The sequence below is a fragment of the Somniosus microcephalus genome, chromosome 5 (assembly GCF_052327205.1).
Source record: "Somniosus microcephalus isolate GS21.2 chromosome 5, FLI_Smic_1.0, whole genome shotgun sequence".
NCBI classification, from domain to species: domain Eukaryota; kingdom Metazoa; phylum Chordata; class Chondrichthyes; order Squaliformes; family Somniosidae; genus Somniosus; species Somniosus microcephalus.
In genome coordinates this window covers 59435684-59462341 of record NC_140991.1, presented here as the reverse complement: position 1 = coordinate 59462341, position 26658 = coordinate 59435684, and the positions used below count along the sequence as shown (strand labels likewise).

The following is a 26658-nucleotide window of genomic DNA, read 5'->3' as shown; positions in this document are numbered from 1 at the left end:
TAAACAGTACATAACATTCATTTAACAACTAAATAATAACTAATTACAATTACAATTTTCTCTGTACTATATACATCAACTGAAATAATCATTTATAAGTTCAGTCTTTGAGGAGGCTTCCTGATCCTGACTGGATAGCGCCTTTCTCGAGTATCCTGTTCTTGCGGCGGAGTCGATTCTGGCTCATTGTCATTGGTTGGTTCGTCAGCTTCCAATACCACTGCTTCTGAGGTAGACGCAATCTGTACTTCGGGTTGATTACCAGGTGCACCTGCTCGTGGTATGGGTTTGGCTTGTTCCTGTGACTCTAGAATCTGGTCAGCATGGCGTCTCACGATGCTCTCTCCAACGTCCACTGTGTACATTAGTGGTCCCTGCTGTGTGCATATCGTTCCTGGCTGCCATTTTTCTGTTCGGTAGTCGCGGGCCAAGACTGGTTGCCCTATCTTGAAGCTCCTGGTTGGCTTCTCATTTATGTGCTGGAATTGCTTATCCTCAACATCTCTTATGTTTGGTTTGAGCAAATCCAGGCGACATCTTAGCCTTCGGTTGAAGAACATTATGGCTGGAGCTTGGTTGGTGACTGCATGTGTCGCATTCCGGTAAGCAAACAAGAAATTATCCACCTTGTGTTGTAGTGGTATGTCGTCATTATGCATTGCCTTTATGGCCTTTTTAAAGGTCTGAACAAACCTCTCAGCCAATCCATTTGTGGCTGGATGATATGGGGCAGATGTGTAATGCTTCACCCCATTATTCCTCAGAAACTTCCGGAAATCCTTGGACACAAACTGTGGCCCATTGTCGGAGCAAATCTGTTCTGGCAAGCCATTCCTGGCGAAGATGGTCCGTAGGACTGCAATAGTTTTCTCCGTGGTGGCGGAGGACATTTTGATGACGTCTGGCCATTTCGAATGGGCGTCCACAGCGATTAGGAACATTGAGTCCATAAATGGACCAGCAAAATCAATGTGTACCCGTTGCCATGGAGATGAGGGCCACTCCCATGGATGTAGCGGGGCCTGTGGTGGAGCGTTTTGGACCTTCTGGCATCCTGTGCATCTCTTGGTCATATCCTCGATTTCTTTATCGATTCCCGGCCACCACACAAACGCCCTGGCTAGGCTCTTCATTTTTACCCCTCCCAGATAACCCTCATGAAGCTCATTGAGCACTCTATCTCTCAACTTGGGTGGAATTACCACTCGGGATCCACACATCAAGGTCCCCCGGCACACTGACAGCTGTTCTCTCCTTGGCGAGAATGCTGGCAACAGTGAGTCGCCATGTGCTGGCCATCCCTTCACCATCAAATCATAGACCCGAGAGAGTGTCGGGTCATTTCGGGTTTCCTTCTCTATACTTGAGTTTGTAACAGGTAGACATTCGACTATGGTCGCATGGAATATCTCAACAGGGTCCACTGCAGGTGCTTCCTCTACCGTAGGCAACGGTAGGCGCGACAGCCCATCAGTGTTTCCATGCTGTTTCGTACCCTTGTACTCGATGTCGTACTGATGTGCCCCTAGAAAAAGTGACCATCTTTGCAGCCGTTGCGCCGTCATCACCGGAACGCCCTTCTTTGGGTTAAAAATGGAGACCAGGGGCTGATGATCAGTCAGTAGGGTGAATTTCTGCCCGTGCAGATAGTGATTGAACTTCTTCACCCCCCACACCAGGCTGAGGGCCTCCCTGTCAATCTGGGCGTAGTTACGCTCGGCTGAGGTTAATGAGCGCGACGCAAAGGCTATTGGCCTCTCTGAACCGTCAAGGAATTTGTGTGACAGCACCGCTCCGATGCCATAGGGAGACGCATCACATGCTAACCGAATCGGTAGTGTTGGATTGTAGTGGACCAATACTTCTTTTGAAGTGATTAGGCATTTACATTTCTGAAAGGCACGCTTACACTCATCACTCCATTTCCATGTTACTCCAGTTTGCAGCAGGGCGTTCAGTGGGTGCAGAATTGTAGATAAATTCGGCAAGAACTTATGGTAGTAGTTCACCAACCCGAGGAACGACCTCAGTTGCGACACATTTTCTGGTGCTGGAGCCTTGACTACAGCCTCAATCTTGTCCGGCGACTTATGCAACCCTTCCTCATCAATCATGTGGCCACAATACGAGATTTGTCTCCTGAAGAACTCGCATTTGGGGCGGTTGGCTCGTAGCCCATATTCTTGTAATCTCGTGAGCACCTGCTCCAGGTCGGCAAGGTGTTCACTGTCATTTTCGCCCGTAACCAGGATGTCGTCCAAATAACACTGGGTCCCCGGGATCCCTTGCAGGACTTGTTCCATCGCCCTCTGCCAAATAGCCGGGGCTGATGCTACCCCGAATACCAGTCGATTGTACTGGTAAAGGCCTTTGTGAGTGTTTATCGTGAGCTATTTCCTAGACGTTTCTTCCACCTCCATTTGTAGATACGCTTGGGCCAGATCAATCTTTGTAAAGCGTTTCCCTCCAGATAGTGAGGCGAAAATATCTTCTATCCGTGGAAGTGGATATTGTACTATGTGCAGAACTGGGTTCACAGTTACCTTGAAGTCCCCACAGATGCGAACCTTCTTCGGTTCCCCAGGCGAGCTGCTCAATGATTTCTTCATTACAGGAACGATGGGTGTGGCCCACTCGCTCCAGTCCACCTTGGACAGCACACCCGAACGCTCCAGACTCTCCAGCTCTGCTTCAACGGCTGGGCGGATCGCGTAAGTACCGCTCTTGCTATGTGTCCCATTTTCCCACATTGCCTGCATACTTTGTCCTTGAACCAGCAGTCCTTCTGATCATGGGTTGTTCTGCCGCAGCAATAGCATTTTTCTGCTCCATACGCCATTTCGTTAGCGCTATATTCCTGTGGTTTCTGTTGTATTTCCGCAGCTCCCCGTGCTGCTGCTTCGTAGGATACTGCCACGCTGAAAGCCTGTTCTAGCGTCAGGTCCTTTTCCGAAAGTAGTCGTTTCTGGGTTCCTTCACTCTGGAGCCCGCAGACAAACTTATCCCTTAAGGTGTCTGCCAGTCCTGCTCCGAACTGGCAGTGCTTCGATAACTTGCGTAGTTCCGTAAGATAGTCAGCATTGCTCTCATCTTTGTGCTGGTTTCTTTTATGGAACTTGAATCTTTCTGCTATCAGCAGCGGTGTAGGGTTTAGGTGTTCCTGTAAGATATTAACAATCTCCTCAAAACTTTTCTCCATTGGTTTAGCTGGGGTAATTAAATTCTGCAATAGGCCGTACGTTCTCGTGCCCATCAAATTTAATAATACCGACACCTTCTTTCCATCGGCCACCTCATTTGCCTCGCAGTACACTTCAATTCTTTCCACATACGTGGTCCAGTCTTCTACCTCGTTATCGAAAGCAGTGATACTGCCACTTTTCGGCATCTTGGGTGATTTAAAATGGCGCCTCCCGCACTTTTCCTTCTTCCCCTTGCTGCCACGCTGCTCCTAGCGTTCTACAGGGTAATGGCGGCGACCCGCGGCTTCGGCGCGTCTCACTTTTCCTTCCCCGCGTTCTATACTCTCCACGCTGCCCTGTTCTTGAGCACCGACCGCGCCCTGTGCGCTCCACCCTCTCTCTCTCTCTTCCTCCCGACGACGCTGCACGGCCCCTTTGCAGAGCCGCTCGATCGAGCCCGAGCCCGCCGCAGTCCGGACTACCAGCACGACTTGCTGGAACACCTCGACTGGGGAGCCAGGCCCAGCTCTCCACAGCCTCCCCTGCAACTGTCCGATGGATCCCTGGGCAGTTGCCCGCGTTCGACGCCCGCCGTTCTGACTTCGACCTCCAAGAAGCTTCTCTTCAGGGAAAAGATCCCCGTGAGGTGATGCAGTACTGCAGGTGAGTTCAAACCTGCCCGTCGCCAGTGTAGTGTCCGAGGATCAATAATACTCAGACTGCAGGAGAACAATAAAACAGGTATTTACTGAACAGAGAGTAATTCAAGACTGAAATACAGAAGCCTGCTATGGCTTTATATACAGGGGTGGTCACTGCCGGTACTGCAGTATAGAATCAGTTCTTCTCTTATAAAGGTACATACACAACAGAAGGAAATCTCCCTTCATACTTTTGACAGCTTAGACCAGTCAAAAGTATGAATGGAGATCACATCAAAACATTAAATAATTTTTTTTTAAGCACGTTTTTAAAATTAGTTAAAAGTACATTAAATTAAATATTTTAAACAAAAATGTAATATTTTGAAGAAAAAATTGAAGTTTTTTTACAGGGCTAAAATTAAACTTACCTTTTTTAAAAGTGGCCCTAGAAATAGATGCATTGCTGATCATCTTCCAAAATTCTATAGACTCTGGAACAGTTCCCATGGATTGGAGGATAGCTAATGTAACCCCACTATTTAAAAAAGGTGGTAGAGACAAAACAGGGAATTATAGACCGGTAAGCCTGACATCGGTAGTGGGGAAAATGCTAGAGTCCATTATAATAAGATGTAATAGCAGAGCACTGGGAAAACAGTGACAGGATCAGACAAAGTCAACATGGATTTACAAAAGGTCAATCGTGCTTGACTAATCTACTGGAATTTTTTGAGGATGTAAATGGTAGAATAGACAAGGGAGAACCAGTGGGTGTGGTGTATTTGGACTTTCAGAAGGCTTTCGATAAGGTCCCGCATAAGAGATTAGCGTGCAAAGTTAAAGCACACTGGATTGGGGGTAAGGTACTGTCTTAGATAGAGAACTGGTTGGCAGACAGGAAGCAAAGAGTTGGAATAAACTGGTCTTTTTCTGAGTGGCAGGCAGTGACTAGTGGGGTACTGCAGGGATCGGTGCTAGGACCCCAGCTATTCATCACAATATATATAAATGATCTAGACGAGAGAACTAGATGTAATATCTCCAAGTTTGCAGATGACACAAAGCTGGGTGGGCGTGTGTGCTGTGAGGAGGATGCAGAGAAACTCCAGTATGATTTGGACAGGTTGGGTGATTGGGCAGATGCATGGCAAATGCAGTATAATGTGGATAAATGCGAGGTTATCCACTTCGGTGGCAAAAACAGGAAGATGGATTATTATCTGAACGGCAATAGATTGGGAAAAGGGGAAGTGCAACGAGACCTGGGTGTCCTTGTGCACCAGTCGCTGAAGGTAAGCATGCAGATGCAGCAGGCGGTTAAGAAGGCAAATGGTATGTTGGCCTTCATAACGAGTGGATTCGAGTACAGGAGCAAGGATGTCTTGCTGCAGTTGTACAGGGCCTTGGTGAGACCACACCTTGAATATTGTGTAGTTTTGGTCACCTTATCTGAGGAAGGATGTTCTTGCCATGGAGAGAGTGCAGCGAAGATTCACCAGACTGGTACCTGAGATGGCAGAAATGACATATGAGGAGAGATTGGGTCGATTCGGCTTATATTCGCTAGAGTTTAGAAGAATGAGAGGGGATCTCATTGAAACTTATAAAATTATAACAGGACTAGACAGACTAGATGCAGGAAGGATGTTCCCAATGGCGGGGGAGTCCAGAACCAGGGGTCACAGTCTAAGGATAAGGAGTAAGCCATTTAGGACTGATGAGGAGGAATTTCTTCACCCAGCGAGTGGTGAACCTGTGGAATTCTCTACCACACCAGGCAGTTGAGGCCAATTCATTAAATATATTCAAGAAGGAGTTAGATATATTTCTTAAAGCTAAAGGGATATAGGGAGAAAGCAGGGACCAGGTACTGAATTTGGATGATCAGCCATGATCTCATTAAATGGCAGAACAGGCTCGAGGGGCCGAATGGCCTACTCCTGCTCCTATCTTCTATGTTTCTATGTATTTTTAAATTATAAATGAGTGGGGAAAACATTTTTTTATTACTTTTATAAACTCTTATGCTGGGAAAAGCAGGCCTTACGCCTGCTTTTACCAGGTGTAAGGATTTTTAAGGGTTTTCGGCGGCTGGAGCTTCTGCAGAAAGCGGAACACTCCACCCGCAGAGGCCCTTCTCCAGGGCAGGCGTGTAATCTGTCAAGAGGATTCTTGACAGATCGGAAGTGCCGGTTTTCAGCGCATTCTCTTCGCATGCCTGAAACCAGCACTTGCGAGGTCCCTTCGGGTGTGTACACAGCACGTACACACCCGTAGGGATCCGAAAATATGGGCCAATGTAATCCGAAATGCAGTAATTCCAGCCAATTACGTGGTGCTATTATCATTATTTTAAATATGTGGCTTAACTTCAGCCCCCCTTAATCCAGAATACAAGATGGTAAATATTAAGATAGAAAGTTCCTAGGGGTATGGGCTAGCCAAAACCAAATAACGTACGTCAATGCACTCTGTCTAGCGATATCCAGACTTTCATTTAAGTGTGGTCTATTCTGGCTGTTCAAGCACCTGTATATGTATCAAGTAAAACACTTTAGCACCGTGCCACATCTACGATGGTACATTGTTGAGAGAAGGTTTGGTTGAGTCATTTACATGTAATGAGGAAAACTGGAGGATCTCGGGAGCTTTTTAGAGCAGTAATGACAAAGATATGCCAAAAGAACCTAATTCCCTAGGAATGGGAATGGTGAGGCAGGACAAGTAGAGCTAAAGGAGATAGAAAGTGAATGTTAAGAAAAATTAAGAAGGGAGATGCAAATAATTTAACTTTGCCTTTTCTGAATAAATTGAACAATGCAACCTTGATTTTTTTTGTGGTGCAGGAACCTACTGCAGTTTCTGAAAGGGATTAGTTATGCATGATGTCCTCTGACTAAAATATTTGCTGCATCATCATCAAGGCATTGGTGTGTTACAGAGGGTGGGCGCTCAGTTTATTTATAAGTGTTCCTCATTGCTTGTAAGTCATATCAAAAGACAGCATTGTGTTGTAAAAGCTGCACGGCAACAAAAATAGTGTGCACACTGATTTTTCTGCTATATAAGTAAGCATGTTGTGGAAAATAGTATTTCAATCAGCTTTGATAGGATAACTAAATCATTCCTGCTTCAATGCAAGTGAGCTACTTACTTCAGTTTTACTCTGAAAATTGGGTTTACTTGACTAGAGAATTCTGGCTTCTCAGAAAGTTGAATTATGTTGGACAATTGCATCTTGGTCAGTGGTGCAAATATTACAAATTACAAAAATTGCTAGGTCTGTACCACACGATGTAGCGCCAGTTTAACAGTGATTGACACTAGTTTTCGGAATGTATTGCATCGTGTGGAAGTAGCAACCTATTTATTGAGCTGTGTTCAAAATTATACTGAAGTATTGACACGTAGAATATTAATAAACCAGTAGGACTTCTGTGTCATTCTGTGCTCCCACCAGGGTCGGTTTAGTGAGACAGTTGTTACAGTTGTCTGTGAGTGCACGCTGTTATGTCAACCGATATACAAAACAATTGTGTGTTTTTTTTTTTAACAAACTAATGGCTACTTTTGAAAGTTTGGGCGATTTTGTGATAAATATGTAAATACTTATTGTAGGCTAGAAAAGCTTACACAAGAAGTGTTCTAAACTAGCTAAGCAGACATGGACACTAAAGTCATCTAGAATAACACCATGCCAGCTAGAATAACCTCATGAAAGAGGTAGCAATAGAATACAGATTACAACATTTACTTGTAACTCAATCATTTATTTGCAGATGTTGAGAATGGGGGTCTGATATATTGGTATATACAACACTTAGTTTGGGGTAAAGTTTAAAGCGTATTTATATATATGCCATCTTAGATGTGATAAATCAGTCAAGTGTTATAACTAGAAGCCCAAGACAAATGCAACTCTCTTGACCCTAAATATATCTATTGTGATTAAACCAGAGGGTGACAGATGATGTTGAAGCACAGATGACAATAGAAGAAAGGAAACAGCTCATAACTGCACGGGAAGAGGCCTGGAAGACTCGGGGCAGAGGAGCATGCAACGATTCCACTCAGTTTACTGTAGCCGGAAGGATGGTGAAGAAAGGTCAGTTTCTTCCAGACATTGAATAAAGAAAGAACTTGCATTTCATAACCTCCAGATGTTCCAAAGCACTATACAGCCAATGAAGCGCTTCTGAACTGTAATCACTGTTGTAATGTAGGAAATTTGGCAGCCAATGTGCGCAGAATAGCAAGTTGCATCTGTCTACTACAGTAATAAAACAAATCAAAATACAGATGACGAAGGCCATTCAACCCATCCATCTAGAAGAACCTTACAGTCCCTCCATAACTGCATCCAACTGTTTCTTAAATTATTCTAGATTTTGCTTCCACCGGTCTACAAAAAAATTACATTCTATGTGTTGTTCACTCTGTGGAAAGAACAATTTCCCGTTGTCGGTCCTAAATTTGCCTTTCATGGTTTGTACCTGTTTCCCTTTTTCCTACCCTCACTGTTTAGTTTGTAGTAGTTTTCTGAATCGACCTTTTTTTTCCATACCATTTACTATCTCATATACCTTCTCAAAATCCTCCTTTTAAAGCTTAAAAGCTCCAGTTTCTCTGGTCTTTCCTTGTACCTCACTACCCTGTCACTTGCACTCAACCTTGTGACTCTTCTCTAAATTACCTCCAGGGCTCAACACCTCCTTGGCCCTGAATTTCCGATCGGAGGCTTCCTGCGGCCGGATGCCTCCGATCGTAAAAATATCTACGAACCTACCTGCTGGTTCTGTAGATCCCGAGGCTTCCGATCCTGGGCCTCTCCTGTTGGAAATGTGCAGAGGCCGAGGTATCCCAGGGACGCATGCGGTTCGCAAGCACCCCATGGATCACGTGGGCCAGGCGAACCAATCAAAGAAGGGAATCACCCATCACACTTTTGACAAGTCTGTACAGACAGAACTGTCAAAGGTATGAATGGGGATCACATTTAAAAACACACTAAAACATGAAATTTTTTTTTAAACATTACATAATTAAATTTAATTAAAATTCCATTTAATTTTTAAAAAAAATTATTAATTGGCGGGGGAAATTAAATGGTTTTTAGGGGGCTAAAAATAAACTTACCTTTTTGAAGAGTATTTTTAATTTATAAATGAGTTAGCAAATTAAATGTTTCTATTTTTCAACACTCGTAAGCTGGTAAGAGACACAAGGGGCTGGATTTTCCAACCCCCACAGGTGTGTATGCACCAGTAGGGGCCTCGCAAGTGCACTGAAAACCGGCACTTGACAGATCATCCGCCAGCCCGGGAAAAGTGCCTCTGCGGGTGGAGATTTGCGTTTTTTGCAAAACTTCCGCCCGCTGAAAGGCCATAGAATTCTTACGCCTGGTAAAATCGTGGTCCAGTTATTCTATTGCAGGAAAACATTTTCCAAAGGAAATGGGCTAAACTGACATACGCCCAAACTGATTCAGGTGTTGACTGCAGCAAAAACTGTGATTTTTTACTTCAAAATGTAACATCACCTCTGGCTGGATTTTCATTGGGCCGTAGAGTCGGGATTGGAGGCGTGTGGGGGTTTAAAATCCTGAAATCGGGGGTCCTGACCCCATCCCGCCCCCAACCCGCCTCCATGCCAGTTTCAAAGGAGGCGGGTACCCGCCCCGCACTGGGACCCGCTTCCCCGAGGCGGGAAGGGGATTAGTGCCAATTAACTGCCTGTTAACAGATAGTTAACAGGCAGTTTTTAGCCTAATCCCTATTTTCATTGTTGAAATGTGGGATTCCCGACGGCTCCAAACCACGCCAAGTTAGCGAGGCGGGCCGTCGGGATGAAGGGCTTGGAGGGGTCGAAATGCCTGGTGTTCAGGTGAGTGATGGGTGCATGAGTGCAGAGGTAAGTGTGTTTGGTCTGTGTAAAGTGTTTAAAGAAGTTCTACTTACCTTTACAGCCTTCCTTCCTTCAGGTCTCTGGAGTCCCTCATCTCACCGGCACAGAAAATAGAATGGCCGCGATCTGTCAAAATCTGCAGCCTCTGCTTTCTGTTCTGGGGAGAGATCTCCATCATCCTGAGAGGAAGGAATTAACTTAGAATATAGGTTGTCAGTGTTTGACAGCTTCAAACAGCTGTGAAACGCTGATATTTCATCTGTCAAAAGTTCTTGACAGATAAAATTTCAATCTGTGATGTCACCTGTTGCCGGGTGGCCCTTAATTGGCCTGCTGAGCCCGCTTGTCAGGCTCAACAAGGTCAATCAAGTCTAAATCGCGTGGGTTGGCTAGAACTTGATGGAGGCGGGACTACAACCCCAAAAGTTGTAGTCCCGCCTCCTGCCCGCCTCCTCAATGAAAATCCAGCCCATTGGCTTGATAGGGTTTCCATGTAAAGCACTTCTGTTATTAATATTGTTGCACGTCAGTACAATAATATTGAAGGCTACTGGCTTACCCTCGTTTTCCTTTGCCAAGCAGCCTCGGGTGAAGAAGTATGGCTTTATTTCAAATAGTTATAATTGTTATTGATGCTGATTTTAAAAAAAATTTAGTTTCAGTTTCACAGATTCTTTAAACTTGTCCAACTGATTTGATAAATCATGCTACAGAAATTTATCCCATAGATATGTAATCGGGAAGAATCCTGTGGTGTGTGTGTATATATGGTTAGAAGAATAAACATGTATGAACTTAACTGCGCATTATCATATGCTGTATATCCTAATAAATCACAGTGTTTTCTTTGTTGTTCTATAGGTTTGGCTTCGCCCACATTCATGAGTCCAATATCTTCACCTCTTTCATATAAGATAAAGAACAGTGCCCCAGTCATTTCCAAACCACAAGAAGGTAAGTGATCATACATATCTTTAAAGGGGCAACATTTTCATGTAATAATACAAGATGATGATGCATTGATTTTTTTAAAATTTGCTTAATTGCATCATGTGTAAAAATACTGGGAAAGAAATTCGGGTCCCCACGGGTGAGTACGCGCTGTGTACTCACGCGTAGGGCCAAAGAAAGTGCCGGTTTCGTGCATGCACTGCGCATGCGCTGGAAACCAGAACTTCTGTTCCCTTGAAGGACGGGGTTCACAGGTCAAACCCGTGCGCTGGAGAGGCAGCGCGTACGCCTGGAACTTCCGATTTTTTTGCAGGTTTCTCCGGGAGGGTAAGTCTCCAGCAGCTGCGCGTTTAAAAAGCAGTCGCAAGGCCTGCTTTTAACAAGGTAAGTGATGAATTAAGTAAAATTAAAACATTTTTTCCACAGGTTTATTATTTTTAAATACTTTAAAGAAAGGTAAGTTTATTTTTAGCCCCGTTAAAAACTAATAAATTTTTTCAAAAATTTAAATTATTGTTTAAAATTGTTATTTTATGTAATTTATAGTTATTTTAAAAATGTGATGTTTTTTTAAAAAATTATTTTAAGTTTTAGTTAGGTTTTGGGGCCAATCTCTATTCATAGATTTGACAGGTCTTCCTGTCAAATTTATGAATGGAGATTCCCTGCTACGATTGGCTCTCCATGGCCCACGTGATCCCAGGGGATGCTTCAAACTAACTGCGCCCCTGGGATACGCAAGCACTGCGCGCCGGCAGCTGGAGGAGGCCCAGGATCGGAATCCCACGCGGGCCCACAGCACAACAGCAGGCGCGCTAGGTAAGTGCAGGTCGGGGGCTTGCACCCGCGGGAAGCCTCCGACCCGAATTTCTGGCCCAATAGCTAAAAAAACTAAAGTGCTCTTTCATGAAAGTAGTGCCCCTTTAGCTTTTGGAAATGACCTGCAAAATCCTTTTTATTTTGAGGATCCATTTTATGTCCTATTTTTTCTTGTCTAGAAATTGAGGTCAGACCTGATTTGCTATTGGAAACTGACAGGAAACTTGATAAACTGGAGTCATTCTTGGGCAAACTGCAGAACAGAAGTAAGTAATTGCTTGTCTTTTTTTATAGCCCATTAACAAGTCATTGTTTATCTACTTTTTCATGTTGTATAAGATTATAAGCAATTTTGTAGCAGTTGGTCTAGAAAATGATCTCCTGGGTCTTGTATAGGATATCTAAACCTGACAGATGCAGCTTTGGGAATTTAACTAATGCATCATTGTTACCTTTAAACATTTTCTAACTACGTGACTGTAAATATAATTTTAGTCACTTATATCAGACCTAGAAAACATTAAAGAAAGAAAAAAGAAAAGAAAGACTTGCATTTATATAGTGCCTTTCATGACCACCGGACTTCCCAAAGCACTTTACAGTACTTCTTGAAGTGTAATCACTGTTGTAATATAGGACCTAGAAACATAAGAACATAAGAAGTAGAAGCAGGAGTAGGCCATACGGCCCCTCGGGCCTGCTCCGCCATTCAATAGGATCATGGCTGATCCGAATCGAGACTCACGTCCACTTCCCTGCCCTCTCCCTGTAACCCCTAATTCCCTTATCTGCTAGGAAACTGTCTATCTCCATTTTAAATTTATTTAATGTTGCAGCTTCCGCAGCTCTCTGGGGTAGCAAATTCCATAGATTTACTACCCTCTGAGTGAAGAAGTTTCTCCTCATCTTAGTTTTGAAAGGGCAGCCCCTTATTCTTAGATTATGCCCCCTAGTTCTAGTCTCGCCCATCAGTGGAAACATCCTCACCGCATCCACCCGATCAAACCCCCTCACAATCTTATATGTTTCGATAAGATCGCCTCTCATTCTTCTGAACTCCAATGAGTAGAGCCCCAACCTACTCAACCTTTCCTCATACGTCAACCCCCTCATCTCCGGAATCAACCGAGTGAACCTTCTCTGAACCGCCTCGAGAGCAAGTATATCTTTGCTTAAATATGGAAACCAAAACTGCACGCAGTATTCCAGGTGTGGTCTCACCAATACCCTGTATAACTGCAGCAAGACTTCCCTGTTTTTATACTCCATCCCCCTCGCAATAAAAGCCAAGATTCCATTGGCCTTCCTGATCACCTGCTGCACCTGCATACTAACTTTTTGTGTTTCATGCACCAGGACCCCCAGATCCCTTTGTACTGTAGCACTTTGCAGTTTCTCTCCATTTAGATAATAACTTGCTCTTTGATTTTTTTCTGCCAAAGTGCATAACCTCACACTTTCCAACATTATATTGCATCTGCCAAATCTCTGCCCACTCACTTAGCCTGTCTCTGTCCTTTTGCAGGTTTTTATGTCCTCCTCACTCACTGCTTTCCCTCCCATCTTTGTATCGTCGGCAAACTTGGATATGTTGCACTTGGTCCCTTCCTTCAAATCGTTAATATAGATTGTAAAGAGTTGGGGTCCCAGCACTGACCCCTGCGGAACACCACTAGTTACTGATTGCCAGCCCGAAAATGAACCATTTATCCCAACTCTTTGTTTTCTGTTAGATAGCCAATCTTCCACCCATGCCAGTATATTACCCCCAATCCTGTGATTTCTTATCTTGATCAGTAATCTTTTGTGTGGAACCTTGTCAAATGCCTTTTGGAAGTCCAAATACACTACATCCACTGGTTCCCCTTTATCCACCCTGTATGTTACATCCTCAAAGAATTCGAGCAAATTTGTCAAACATGACTTCCCCTTCATAAAACCATACTGACTCTGTCCTATTAAATTATGTTTATCCAAATGCTCTGTTACTGTTTCCTTAATAATGGACTCCAACATTTTGCCAACCACAGATGTTAGGCTAACTGGTCTATAGTTTCCAGCTTTTTGTCTACTTCCCTCCTTAAATAAGGGTGTTACATTAGCAGTTTTCCAATCTGCCGGGACCTTTCCTGAGTCCAGGGAGTTCTGGAAAATAATCACCAATGCATCCACAATCCCTACCGCCACTTCTCTCAAGACCCTAGGATGTAGGCCATCAGGTCCGGGGGATTTATCTGCCTTAAGTCCCATTATTTTACTGAGTACCATCTCCTTAGTGATTTTAATCGTGTTTTAGCTCCTCCCCCCCCCCCCCCCCCCCCCCCATTGCCCCGTTTGTCCAGTGTTGGGATATTTTTAGTGTCCTCTACTGTAAACACTGATACAAAATATTTGTTCAGCGTCTTTGCCATCTCCATGTTCCCCACCACTAGTTTCCCGGCCACCCTTTTTTTTATATAGCTGTAGAAATTCTTGCTATCTGTTTTTATATTTTTTGCTAGTTTACTTTCATAATCTATCTTCCCTTTCTTAATTAATCTTTTAGTTATTGTTTGCTGGCTTTTAAATGCTTCCCAATCTTCTATCCTCCCACTAGATTTGGCTACTTTATATGCCCTTGTTTTCAGTCGGATACTATCCTTTATTACACAGAATCCCCACAGTGCAGATAGAGGCCATTTCGGCCCATCGAGCCTGCACCGACACATATCCCACCCTATCCCCGTAACCCCACGTATTTAATCCCCTAACACGAAGGGTCAATTTATCATAGCCAAATCAACCTAACCTGCACATCTTTGGACTGTGGGAGGAAACCGGAGCACCTGGAGGAAACCCACGCAGACACAGGGAGAATGTGCAAACTCCACACAGACAGTCGCCCGAGGCCAGATTTGAACCCGGGTCCCTGGCGCTGCGAGGCAACAGTGCTAACCACTATGCCACGGATGGCTGTCTTTTCTTTTATTCCCCTTTTTCCTCAGTGGGATATATTTATCTTGAAAGATGTGAAATATCTCCTTGAATGTAGACCACTGCTCTTGTACCGTCTTATACTTTAATCTGTTTTCCCAGTCCACTTTAGTCAATTCTACTCTCATACCTTCATAGTCTCCTTTATTTAAGCTCAGTATGCTGGTTTGAGATCCAACTCTCTCATCCTCAAACTGAATTTGGAATTCAACCATATTATGGTAACTCATTCCAAGGGGATCCTTTACTAGGACATTTTTTATTAATCCTGTCTCATTACACAGGACCAGATCTAAGATTGCCTGCCCCCTGGTTGGTTCAGTTACATACTGCTCAAGGAACCCATCCCTAATACACTCTATGAACTCTTCCTCAAGGCTGCCATGCCCAATTTGATTAGCCCAGTCAATATGAAAGTTAAAATCCTCCATGGTTATAGCTGTTCCCTTATTACAAGCCCCAACTATTTCCTGATTTATACTCTGACCAACAGAGTTGCAACTGTTAGGAGGCCTATAGACTACGCCCACTAGTGACTTTTTCCCCTTATTATTCCTTATCTCCACCCAAACTATTTCACTATCCTGATCCTTTGACCCAATATCATTTCTGACTATTGCAGTGATTCCATCCTTGATTAACATAGCAACCCCACCTCCCTTTCCTTCCTATCTGTCCTTCCTAATTGTCAAATACCCTTGTATGTTTAGTTCCCAGTCATGATTATCTTGCAGCCATGTTTCCTTAATGGCCACCAGATCATACCCGTGTGTAGTTATTTGTATCGTCAACTCGTCAATTTTGTTACGAATGCTGCGTGCATTCAGATAAAGAACTTTCAAATATGTTTTCTGACAATTTATTCCTGCTTTTACCCCTTTTACTACTTTACCTTTATCATTATACATTCTGTCCCTTCCTGACATGCTCTGGTTTTTAATTCCCCCACTGCTACCTAAGTCTATGACCTTCTCTGCTGTCATTTTTATTTTTCGCTCGCTTAAAACCTCCCCCCCCCCCCCCCCCCCCCACTAATTAGTTTAAAGCCCTCTCTACAGCCCTAGTTATTCGATTCGCCAGGACTCTAGTCCCAGCACTGGCCAAGTGAAGTCTGTCCCAACGGAACAGCTCTCTCCTGTCCCAGTACTGATGCCAGTGTCCCAGGAAGCAAAACCCATTTCTCCCACACCAGTCTTTGAGCCACGCATTTAACTCTCTAATTTTATTTACCCTAGCCAAATTTGCACGTGGCTCAGGTAGTAATCCAGAGATTATTACCCTTGTGGTTCTGCTTTTTAATTTGGCCCCTAGCTGCTCAAACTCCCTCAGCAGAACCTCCTTCCTTGTCCTATCTATGTCGTTGGTACCAACATGGACCACGACAACTGGATCCTCCCCCTCCCACTCCAAGTTTCTCTCCAGCCCGGAGGAGATGTCCTTAACCCTGGCACCGGGCAGGCAACACAGCCTTCGGGACTCTCGCTCTCGGCTGCAAAGAACTCTATCTATCCCCCTAACGATACTATCCCCTACCACTACAACATTTCTTTTATCTCCCCCCACTTGAATGGCCCCCCGCTCCACGGTGCTGTGGCCGGGTTGCTCATCCTCCCCGCAGTCCCCGTTCCCATCCTCACAGGGAGTAAGAGCCTCGAACCTGTTGGACAAGAGCAAGGGCTGCGGCTCCTCCAACACTACCTCCTGGATCCCCGTACCTGCCTCAAAAGGCACAGACCAAAAGTGTGGATAAAAAATATAAAAATACAATAGGGGCCGAGGTTATGATCTGAAATTGTTGAACTCGATATTGAGTCCGGAAGGCTGTAAAGTGCCTTTTCCTTTTTTCTCTCTCTCTCCCACATGGCAGCTGTCTCTCACTCTGCCAGCGCATTTCACACTTCATCTAGAGCCATTGTTTGTTTCTTTACCTGTCCTATTACTATCTCGTCTCACCTTGAATATCTCTTAATGTCTCTTCTTTCATCCCCTCCCCTATTTCCCAGCCCCCAAAGTCCCTTTTAATCTGTTTCATTTCCTGCCTTTTTTTCTCAGTTCTGTAGAAGGGGTTCGACCCGAAACATTGGCTCTATTTCTCTCTCCACGGGTGTTGCCTGGCCTGCTGAGTTTTTCCAGCATTTTCTGTTGTTATTTCCAAAATATTTTAATTAGCTTAACAGACAAAAGCAGTTGTGTAGTCAGAACTATTCTCTGTTTTGCAGGAAGTGGATAGTTGATTATCCATCTGCAGAAAATGTATAACGTGTCCAAATGTCAAAACAGATTTATTGATGAGCTCCCTTGTTTTTGTGAAAATATGGGATGAATCAGGCTGAATTTCTAGTGGACATTTTCAGCTTCTTGTTGGTTCTGATGTCATGAATGCTTCCTGCTCCTGGTGATGATCATCTTACATTTAATGGATTTCTGACTCTGCTCCTTTTTTTGCAATCTACTATTTGTAGACCAGTGTCAAATATTTGCATGTTCCATGTTTGCCACTTTGCTGTTGACTATGTCGAACATTTGTCCTGCAGCACCGGGGCAGCAGGATGCTGTGATAACTGTAACTGGACAGTCTGTAAAGGAAGTAATGAGACCCGATGATGAAGAAACTTTTGCAAGATTCTACAGACCTACAAATACACTTTTCATTCAGCCAGGAGCTGTGGAGATTGACGAGGAGGATCTTGATGCCATTTTTGATCCTGATGTACCAAAGTATGACACTGACTAAAATAACAGGCCTTCTGGAATTTTAGATGCAATTGTACTACTCAGTCATTCAACTTTAATTTAGAAAATTTCTCAGATTTGTATTAAAAAAAAAGTGAACAGTTGTGGCGTGTTCCATCTGGAGGGGGTGGGGAAAGAAAGAGATTGATCGACACTGTCCCTGTCTCACCAAAGTAGAACTGTTTGATTATTTGCACTGTAGCAACAGATTTTCACGGTCTAGGCCTGCACATTTGAAGGAGAAAGCATTCTTGAACCGGGGACTCAAATAGCTGAGGGGGTTTTCTATTCATTCTCAGGATATGGATATCACTAGCAAGGCCAGCATTTATTGCCCAGTAATTTTGAAGGTAGAGGGAAGAGAGAGAGAAATAGGAAGACATGACAGAAACTAACTTTCTTTCTCTTCTAGGCTAACCTCTGCAGTAGCAGAACATAAACGGGCTATAAAACCTACACGCAAAGTACAGTCTTCACGTAATCCACTTAAAATGCTTGCTGCAAGAGATGACATCCGGCATGAATATACGGAACAGCGATTGAACATTGCATTTATGGAGTCAAAGAGAATGAGAGTAGAAAAAAGTAAGTGTAATATAAAAGCCATTTGCATTGTTATGGAGTCTTTAATTACTGTAGTTTTTTTTTTATTTGGTATTAATTGCTCTACACATTAATGGTGAAGTGCAAAGAGAATGTTGATGTTTGGATGTTCCTGTGCATCTGTAACATTGCCTGTGTCAATTGTGTAGTTAGTATTGTTCATTATGGACATCAAAGATCACATACTATTGACACAGAGAAAATATGACTGAAAATGCTAATGTACAAATCACCACAATTTAGAAGCTAGTCATTCTTTTGGGTTCTCGACGTTATTACTTCAGAAGCCTTATGCGAGTAAAATTGTTGTCATTTGTCAGTTCACAATGTAATGTCTAATAGTGTTAGTTCATATGCTCAGCTAAACTGAGCTACTTGGGAACTTTCTACACAATGCATGATGGAATAGTCCTTTCACCTGTGGAGTTGTTGAATCCAGCCAGACAGATGGGATTATACCCTGCTTTCTATGGTTGTATGTGAAATAGGTTTGAGCACTGCCAAACCAGCTCTCGTGGGGACATGTCCACAAATCTACCCACAAATTTAGTGTGGGAAAGGAGGAAAAAGTTAATCCCAATAAGTCAAGGATGCTCTCTCTGAGGTTAGAGTGGGTAAACATTGAGACAGGGTAGAAGGAGCATTATTGTGTCTGTCCTATACCTGAATGTTCAATGCTAACACTGGTGCCCAAATTAGAAAATGATTCTATTTCTCAGGGTTGACATTGTTCACAATTTAAAAGCCTCTATAGAAAATAATTGTGACTCTTGGCTGAAAACTGCTAGAAAGGTAATCCGGATGTGGGGAAAAGAAAGTGGTGTGCACCTCAATGCATAACTTGTAGGTTACTTCCTCCTGTTCCTTGTCTGGCTCTCTGAAAGAGTTGTAGAGTTTACAGCACAGAAACAGGCCATTCAGCCCATCTTGTCTATGCCAGTGTTTATGCTCCACACATGCCTCCTCCCACACCTCTACATTTAACCCTATCAACTTATGCTTCTATTCCTTTCTCCCTCATGTGCTTGTCTAGCATCCCCTTAAATGCGTCAATGCTATTTGCCTCAACTACTCCATGTGGTAGTGCGTTCCACATTCTTACCACTCTTTGGGTAAAGAAGTTTTTCATGAATTCCCTATTGGATTTATTAGAGATTATCTTATATTTATGACCTAGTTTTGGACACCCCTACAAGTGGAACATTTTCTCTACATCTATACTATAAAACCCTTTCATTATCCTAATGAACTCTTATCCGGTCACCTGTCAGCCTTCTCTTTGCTAGTGAAAAGAGCCTCAGCCTGTTCAGCCTTTCCTGATGAGTATATCCCCTCAGTTCTGGTATCATCCTTGGGAATCTTTTTTTCAACATCTCAAATGCCTCTATATCCTTTAGTCCCATTCTGCTGCCCTTTCCTTGTATCCTTTTACATGTTTCTTTTTCAAATATTTATCCACTTCCCCTGTAAAATCTCTTGTAAATTCTGGTTCTACCAGTGTGTCCAGCCCTCTGATTAATAATAACTCTTGTAACCTCTTTGTTCTTTTGCTGATAATCAGAAATTTAGCCCTCTAGTCACCCATTCACTCTCTTCCCTATTATCATCTTGATTATCCCTCTCCATAGCCTTGACATTCTTCCTAACTGGCTTAACCAATGATTTGTATAAATTTAGCATTGCACCTTTGAGTTCTACTATTGCCACTGCCACATTCTCCTGTGAAACAGAGACAAAGTACTCATTTAGTATCTCCATTTGTTGTTCTTAAGATTTCCTTTTTCATCTCTAATCAGCTCTACCCGTTAACTGCTCTACTCAAGTGTTTAAAAATGCCATTGCTACTTCACTTTGGTACCTGCCAGTCTTTTTTCACACCTCTCTTAGGCCGCGATTTTTTCAATGGAGGTGGGTTGGGTGCGGGGTCAGGTGGTTTCCGGCTTCCAGTCCCACCCCCAACTGCATCAGGCCCACAGACATGATTTTACATTGATTGACCTTGTTAAGCCCGCCCTGCGGGCTTGCCAGCCAATTAAGAGGAAGCCGGTCAGATGATGTCATTTGATGACGGGCTGAGCGGCTGTATAAAGGCTCCCGAGACCCAGGTAAGGCCTCAGTGCGAGAATCGGCGGGAATCGCGGGCTGAGCGGCTGTATAAAGGCTCCCGAGACCCAGGTAAGGCCTCAGTGCGAGAATCGGCGGGAATCGCGGGCCGAGCGGCTGTATAAAGGCTCCAGAGCCCAGGTAAGGCCTCAGTGCAAGAATCGGCGGGAATCGCGGGCTGAGCGGCTGTATAAAGGCTCCAGAGACCAGGTAAGGCCTCAGTGCGAGAATCGGCGGGAATCGTGGGCTGAGCGGCTGTATAAAGTCCCAGAGACCCAGGTAAGGCCTCAGTGCGAGAATTGGCGAGAATCGCGGGCTGAGCGGCTGTATAAAGGCTCCAGAGCCCAGGTAAGGCCTCAGGGCGAGAATCGCGGGCTGAGCGGCTGTAGAAAGGCTCCAGAGCCCAGGTAAGGTGTACCAATCTCCAATCTTGGAACTCGGAGGGAAGGAGAGAGGTAAAAAGTAATCCCAAGTGTGACGTCACCAGAAAGCGGGTAAGTGATTGGTTGGTAAGTATTTCTCCCTTTTTAAGCTTAAATCTCTCTGGTTTATAGTTTCTAAGGTGTGATATTCACCATCTAGAATCGGGGCAGAGGGTATTTAAGAATAATATTAATAAATTAAATTAATTACATAGAATGGGAGATCAGGTGATGTGTTGCTGCTGCAATATGTGGGAGCTGGTGGACACCATTGATGCTCACGGTGATCACATTTGCAGTAAGTGTTGGCTGCTCGAGGAATTCCGGCTCCGTGTTGAAGAGCTGGAGTCCGAGCTTCAAACACTGAGACACATCAGGGAGGGGGAGAGTTACCTGGACTCTGTGTATCACGAGGTATTCACACCAATTAGATTAATTAATTCAGATGTAGTCCGTGGCCAGGGTCAGGATGGTGTGACTAGAAGTGAGGCAGGTACGGGGATCCAGGAGGTAGTGTTGGAGGAGCCGCAGCCCTTGCACTTGTCCAACAGGTTCGAGGCTCTTACTCCGTGTGAGGATGGGAACAGGGACTGCGGGGAGGATGAGCAACCTGGCCACAGCACCGTGGAGCGGGGGGCCATTCAAGTGGGGGGAGTTAAAAGAAATGTTGTAGTGGTAGGGGATAGTATCGTTAGGGGGATAGATAGAGTTCTTTGCAGCCGAGAGCGAAAGTCCCGAAGGCTGTGTTGCCTGCCCGGTGCCAGGGTTAAGGACATCTCCTCTGGATTGGAGAGAAACTTGGAGTGGGAGGGGGAGGATCCGGTTGTCGTGGTCCATGTTGGTACCAACGACATAGATAGGACAAGGAAGGAGGTTCTGCTGAGGGAGTTTGAGCAGCTAGGGGCCAAATTAAAAAGCAGAACCACAAGGGTAATAATCTGAGCCACGAGCGAATTTGGCTAGGACAAATAAAATTAGAGAGTTAAATGCGTGGCTCAAAGACTGGTGTGGGAGAAATGGGTTTTGCTTCCTGGGACACTGGCACCAGTACTGGGGCAGGAGGGAGCTGTTCCGTTGGGACGGGCTTCACTTGGCCAGTGCTGGGACTAGAGTCCTGGCGGATCATATAACTAGGGCTGTAGAGAGGGCTTTAAACTAACTAGTGGGGGGGAGGTTCCTAGAGAGCAAATAATAAAAATGACAACAGAGAAGGTCATAGACTTAGGTAGCAGTGGGGAAATTAAAAACCAGAGCGTGTCAGGAAGGGGCAGAAGGTATGGAGTAAAAGGTAAAGTAATAAAAAGGGCAAAAGCAGGAACTAAGTGTCACAAAACATCTTTGAAAGTTCTCTATCTGAATGCACGTAGCATTCGTAACAAAATAGACGAGTTAATGGCACAAATAACTACATATGGGTATGATCTTGTGGCCATTACAGAAACATGGCTGCAGGGTGACAATGCCTGGGAATTAAACATACCAGGTTATTTAACGATCAGGAAGGACAGGCAGGAAGGAAGGGGAGGTGGGGTGGCTATGTTAATAAAGGAAGGAATCACTGTAATACAGAGAAATGATATTGGGTCAAAAGATCAGGATAATGAAACAGTTTGGGTGGAGGTAAGGAATAATAAGGGGAAAAAAACACTAGTGGGCGTAGTCTATAGGCCTCCGAACAGTGGCTACTCTGTTGGATGGAGTATCAATCAAGAAATAGTTGAGGCTTGTAATAAGGGAACATCTATAATTATGGGGGATTTTAACTATCCTATTAATTGGACAAATCAAATTGGGCAGGGCTGCCTTGAGGATGAGTTCATTGAGTGTATTAGGGATGGGTTCCTTGAGCAGTATGTAACTGAACCGACCAGGGGGCAAGCAACCTTAGACCTGGTCCTGTGTAACGAGACAGGATTAATTAAAAATGTCCTAGTAAAGGATCCCCTTGGAATGAGTGACCATAACATGGTTAAATTCCATATTCAATTAGAGGGTGAGAAGGTTGGATCTCAAACAAGTGTGCTAAGCTTGAATAAAGGAGACTATGAAGGTATGAGAGCGGAATTGAGTAGAGTGGATTGGGAAAATAGATTAAAGGGTAAGACGATACATGATCAGTGGTGTACATTTAAGGAGTTATTTTACAACTTCCAAAAAAAAAAAAATATTCCACTGAGAAGAAAAGGGTGTAAAAGAAAAGACAGCCATCCGTGGCTAAGTAAAGAAATTAAGGATAGTATTCGACTAAAAACAAGGGCATATAAGGTAGCCAAATCTAGTGGGAGGATAGAGGATTGGGAAAACTTTAAAAGACAGCAAAAAATAACAAAAAGATTGATTTAAGAAAGGGAAGATAGATTATGAAAGTAAATGAGCAAAAAATATAAAAACAGATAGTAAGAGTTTTTATAGTTATAGTCATAGTCATAGAGTTTTACAGCACAGAAAGAGGCCCATCGTGTCTGCGCCGTCCATCAATCCCTGTCCAGTCTAATCCCATTTTCCAGCATTTGGTCCATAGCCTTGTATGCAATGGCATTTCAAGTGCTCATCCAAATGCTTCTTGAATGTTGTGAGGGTTCCTGCCTCTACCACCCTTTCAGGCAGTGAGTTCCAGATTCCAACCACCCTCTGGGTGAAAAAGTTCCTCCTCAAATCCCCTCTAAATCTCCTGCCCCTTACCTTGAATCTATGCCCCCTTGTTATTGACCCCCCTACTAAGGGGAAAAGTTCCTCTTTATCTACCCTATCTATGCCCCTCATCATTTTGTACACCTCAATCAGGTCCCCCCTCAGCCTTCTTTGCTCCAATGAAAACAACCCCAGCCTGTTTAGTCTTTCTTCATAGCTGAGGCGCTCCATCCCAGGTAACATCCTGGTGAATCTTCTCTGCACCCTCTCTAAAGCAATCACATCCTTCCTATAGTGAGGCGACCAGAACTGCACACAGTACTCCAGCTGTGGCCTCACCAGCGTTTTGTACAGCTCCATCATAACCTCCCTGCTCTTGCCTTCATTAGCTGAGGCATAGAATATAAGTATCCCATATGCCTTTTTAACCACCTTATCTACCTGTTCCGCTGCCTTCAGGGATCTATGTACATGCACACCAAGGTCCCTCTGACCCTCTGTACTTCCTAGGGTCCTACCACTCATTGTGTACTCCCTATATAAAAAGAAAAAGGGTGGCTAAAGTAAATGTTGGTCCCTTAGAGGATGAGACCGGGAAATTAATGGTGGGAAATATGGAGATGGCAAAAACACTGAATGAATATTTTACATCAGTCTTTACAGTAGAAGACATTAAGAATATCCCAACACTGGACAAACAGGGGGCTAAAGGGGGGGAGGAGCTAAACACGATCAAAATCACTAAGGAAGTGGTACTCGGTAAAATAATGGGACTCAAGGCGGATAAATCACCTGGACCTGATGGCTTACATCCTAGGGTCTTGAGGGAAGTGGCGGTAGGGATTGTGGATGCATTGGTAATAATTTTCCAAAACTCCCTGGACTCAGCAAAGATCCCGGCAGACTGGAAAACTGCTAATGTAACACCCTTATTTAAAAAGGGCAGAAGACAGAAGGCTGGAAACTATAGACCGGTTAGCCTAACATCTGTGGTAGGTAAAATGTTGGAGCCCATTATTAAGGAGACAGTAACAGGACATTTGGATAATCATAATTTAATAGGACAAAGTCAGCATGGTTTTATGAAGGGGAAGTCATGTTTGACAAATTTGCTGGAGTTCTTTGAGGAAGTAACATATAGTGTGGATAAAGTAGTGTATTTAGACTTCCAAAAGGCATTTGACAAGGTGCCACACAAAAGATTATTGCTTAAGATAAAAAAAATCACGGGTTTGGGGGCAATATTCTGGCATGGATAGAGGATTGGCTATCTAACAGAAGGCAGAGAGTTGGGATAAATGGTTCATTCTCAGACTGGCAATCAGTAACTAGTGGTGTTCCGCAGGGGTCAGTGCTGGGTCCCCAACTCTTTACAATCTATATTAACGATTTGGAGGAGGGGACCGAGTGTAACATATCAAAATTTGCAGATGATACTAAGATGGGAGGGAAAGTAGTGAGTGAGGAGGACATAAAAAACCTGCAAGGGGACATAGACAGGCTAAGTAAGTGGGCAGAGATTTGGCAGATGGAATACAATACTGGAAAGTGTGAGGTTATGCACTTTGGCAGGAAAAACCGTAGAGCAAGTTATTATCTTAATGGCAAGAAACTGGAAAGTACTGAAGTACAAAGGGATCTGGGGGTCCTGGTGCACGAAACTCAAAAGGTTAGTATGCAGGTGCAGCAAGTGATTAAGAAGGCCAATGGAATGTTGGCTTTCATTGCTAGGGGGATAGAATATAAAAATAGGGAGGTATTGCTTCAGTTGTACAAGGTATTGGTGAGACCGCACCTGGAATACTGCGTGCAGTTTTGGTGTCCATACTTAAGAAAGGACATACTTGCTCTCGAGTCAGTACAAAGAAGGTTCACTCAGTTAATCTTGGGGATGAGGGGATGGACATATGAGGAGAGGTTGAGTAGATTGGGACTCTACTCATTGGAGTTCAGAAGAATGAGAGGCGATCTTATTGAAACATATAAGATTGTGAAGGGGTTGGATCGGTTGGAGTTCAGAAGAATGAGAGGCGATCTTATTGAAACATATAAGATTGTGAAGGGGTTGGATCGGGTGGATGCGGGGAAGATGTTCCTGATGATGGGTGAAACTAGAACTAGGGGGCATAGTCTTAGAATAAGGGGCTGCTCTTTCAAAACTGAGATGAGGAGGAACTTCTTCACTCAGAGGGTGGTAGGTCCATGGAATATGCTACCCCAAAAAGCTGTAGAAGCTACATCATTACATAAATTTAAAACAGAAATAGACAGTTTCCTAGAAGTAAAGGGAATTAAGGGTTATGGGGAGTGGGCAGGAATTTGGACATGAGTCTAGGTTCGGATCGGTCATGGCCCTGTGGGTAGCGGAGCGGGCCCAGGGGCCGTGTAGCCTGATCCTGCTCCTATTTTGTGTGTCTAATTCTGTTAGATTCAGGAGCTGGTTCTGTGATAGTGGATTGGCGGTTAGGATCAGATCAGCCATGATCTTATTGAATGGCGGAGCAGGCTCGAGGGGCCGATTGGCCTACTCCTGCTCCTATTTCTTATGTTCTTATGTTATGTTCTTATGATGCGTCATCTGCCGGTTTCCTTAAAGGGAGCATGCACAATTTTTATTTGACAGTTGATTTCTCAGTGTTTGACAGCATTGAGGTGCTGCAAACACTGACAATCACTGCACAAAGGTGACCTCTTGCACGCAGGCTCTCCAATGACTCCCTCCATAGGCTGGAATAGATGGCAGATGCAGGTGAGGTGACAGAAGCGATCTGTCACTGGCGAGAGTGGTTCTCCCAATGAGGTGGCACTGGACATGCACTTCAAAACTTATAGCCTAAAGAAATGTGTAAAGTATTAAAAATGCATTTCCCAACATTTTCTTACCTCTGAGACACACCAGTGCAACATTGGATCCTTCACACCACTTCTGCAGCTGTCATCAATCCAGAAACATTACAGCAGACTCACAACACGCCACACTTACCTGGCGTGGTGTCCGGACGTCGGGAAACCCGAGCCAGAAGCGACAAAATTCAAAAATAGCCTTGTCAACTACTAGCAGCTACCTGTTAATAGGCAGGTAATTGCTTTTAATCCTCTTCCCGCCGCTAGATGTCGGGTCCATGCGCAAATTGGGGACCCGGCACTTGAGAAAATTGTTTGGAGGCGCGTTGACGGTGGGATCGACTTTAATCTTTGACCCGCCTCCAAACCCGCCCTCTGAGCGCCAGCAAAATCCAGCCCTTAGTCTTTCTAATCTTTTTTTGATTCATCTTTATATTTTGTATATTCCGCTTGATATGCTAGACTTGAGATCTTTCCATGTCTTGAGTAAAGTGTTTTTTTTTTATTTGCTCCCCATCTCAAGGCATTGACTCTTGTTGGTGTATGGTTTCAGCACATCTCTGGTATTTCACTCAAAGGGCCATTTTCCATATTTTCACTCATTAATCAAAGGTCAGCAGGCTATTTTATCATGGAGGCATCGGAGTTGAGCTGAAAAAGTCCTTATTTGGCATTTATAAATGTGCCCTTTCCAACTGAAGTCCCTGCAGAGTGAGCAGGAGCCCTGGCATTTCCCCCCCTTGTCCTTCCCTAGTCTTTTTTATTCGTTTATGGGACCTGAGCGTCGCTGGCAAGGCCAGCATTTATTGCCCATCCCTAATTGCCCTTGAGAAGGTGGTGGTGAGCTGC

General features: G+C 44.1%; 1 protein-coding gene across 8 annotated transcripts in view; it reads left to right on the top strand.

Moving 5' to 3' along the window:
* svila (supervillin a) overlaps positions 1-26658 on the top strand; it is a 190862-nt gene that overhangs the window by 112571 nt on the left and 51633 nt on the right. For all 8 annotated transcript variants that reach the window (XM_085987666.1, XM_085987667.1, XM_085987665.1 and 5 more), the window contains 5 exons: positions 7784-7931; positions 10592-10684; positions 11680-11766; positions 17008-17191; positions 17619-17791. In XM_085987666.1, coding sequence (XP_085843792.1) covers positions 7784-7931; positions 10592-10684; positions 11680-11766; positions 17008-17191; positions 17619-17791 — 685 coding nt within the window. The remainder of the gene's footprint in view (positions 1-7783; positions 7932-10591; positions 10685-11679; positions 11767-17007; positions 17192-17618; positions 17792-26658) is intronic.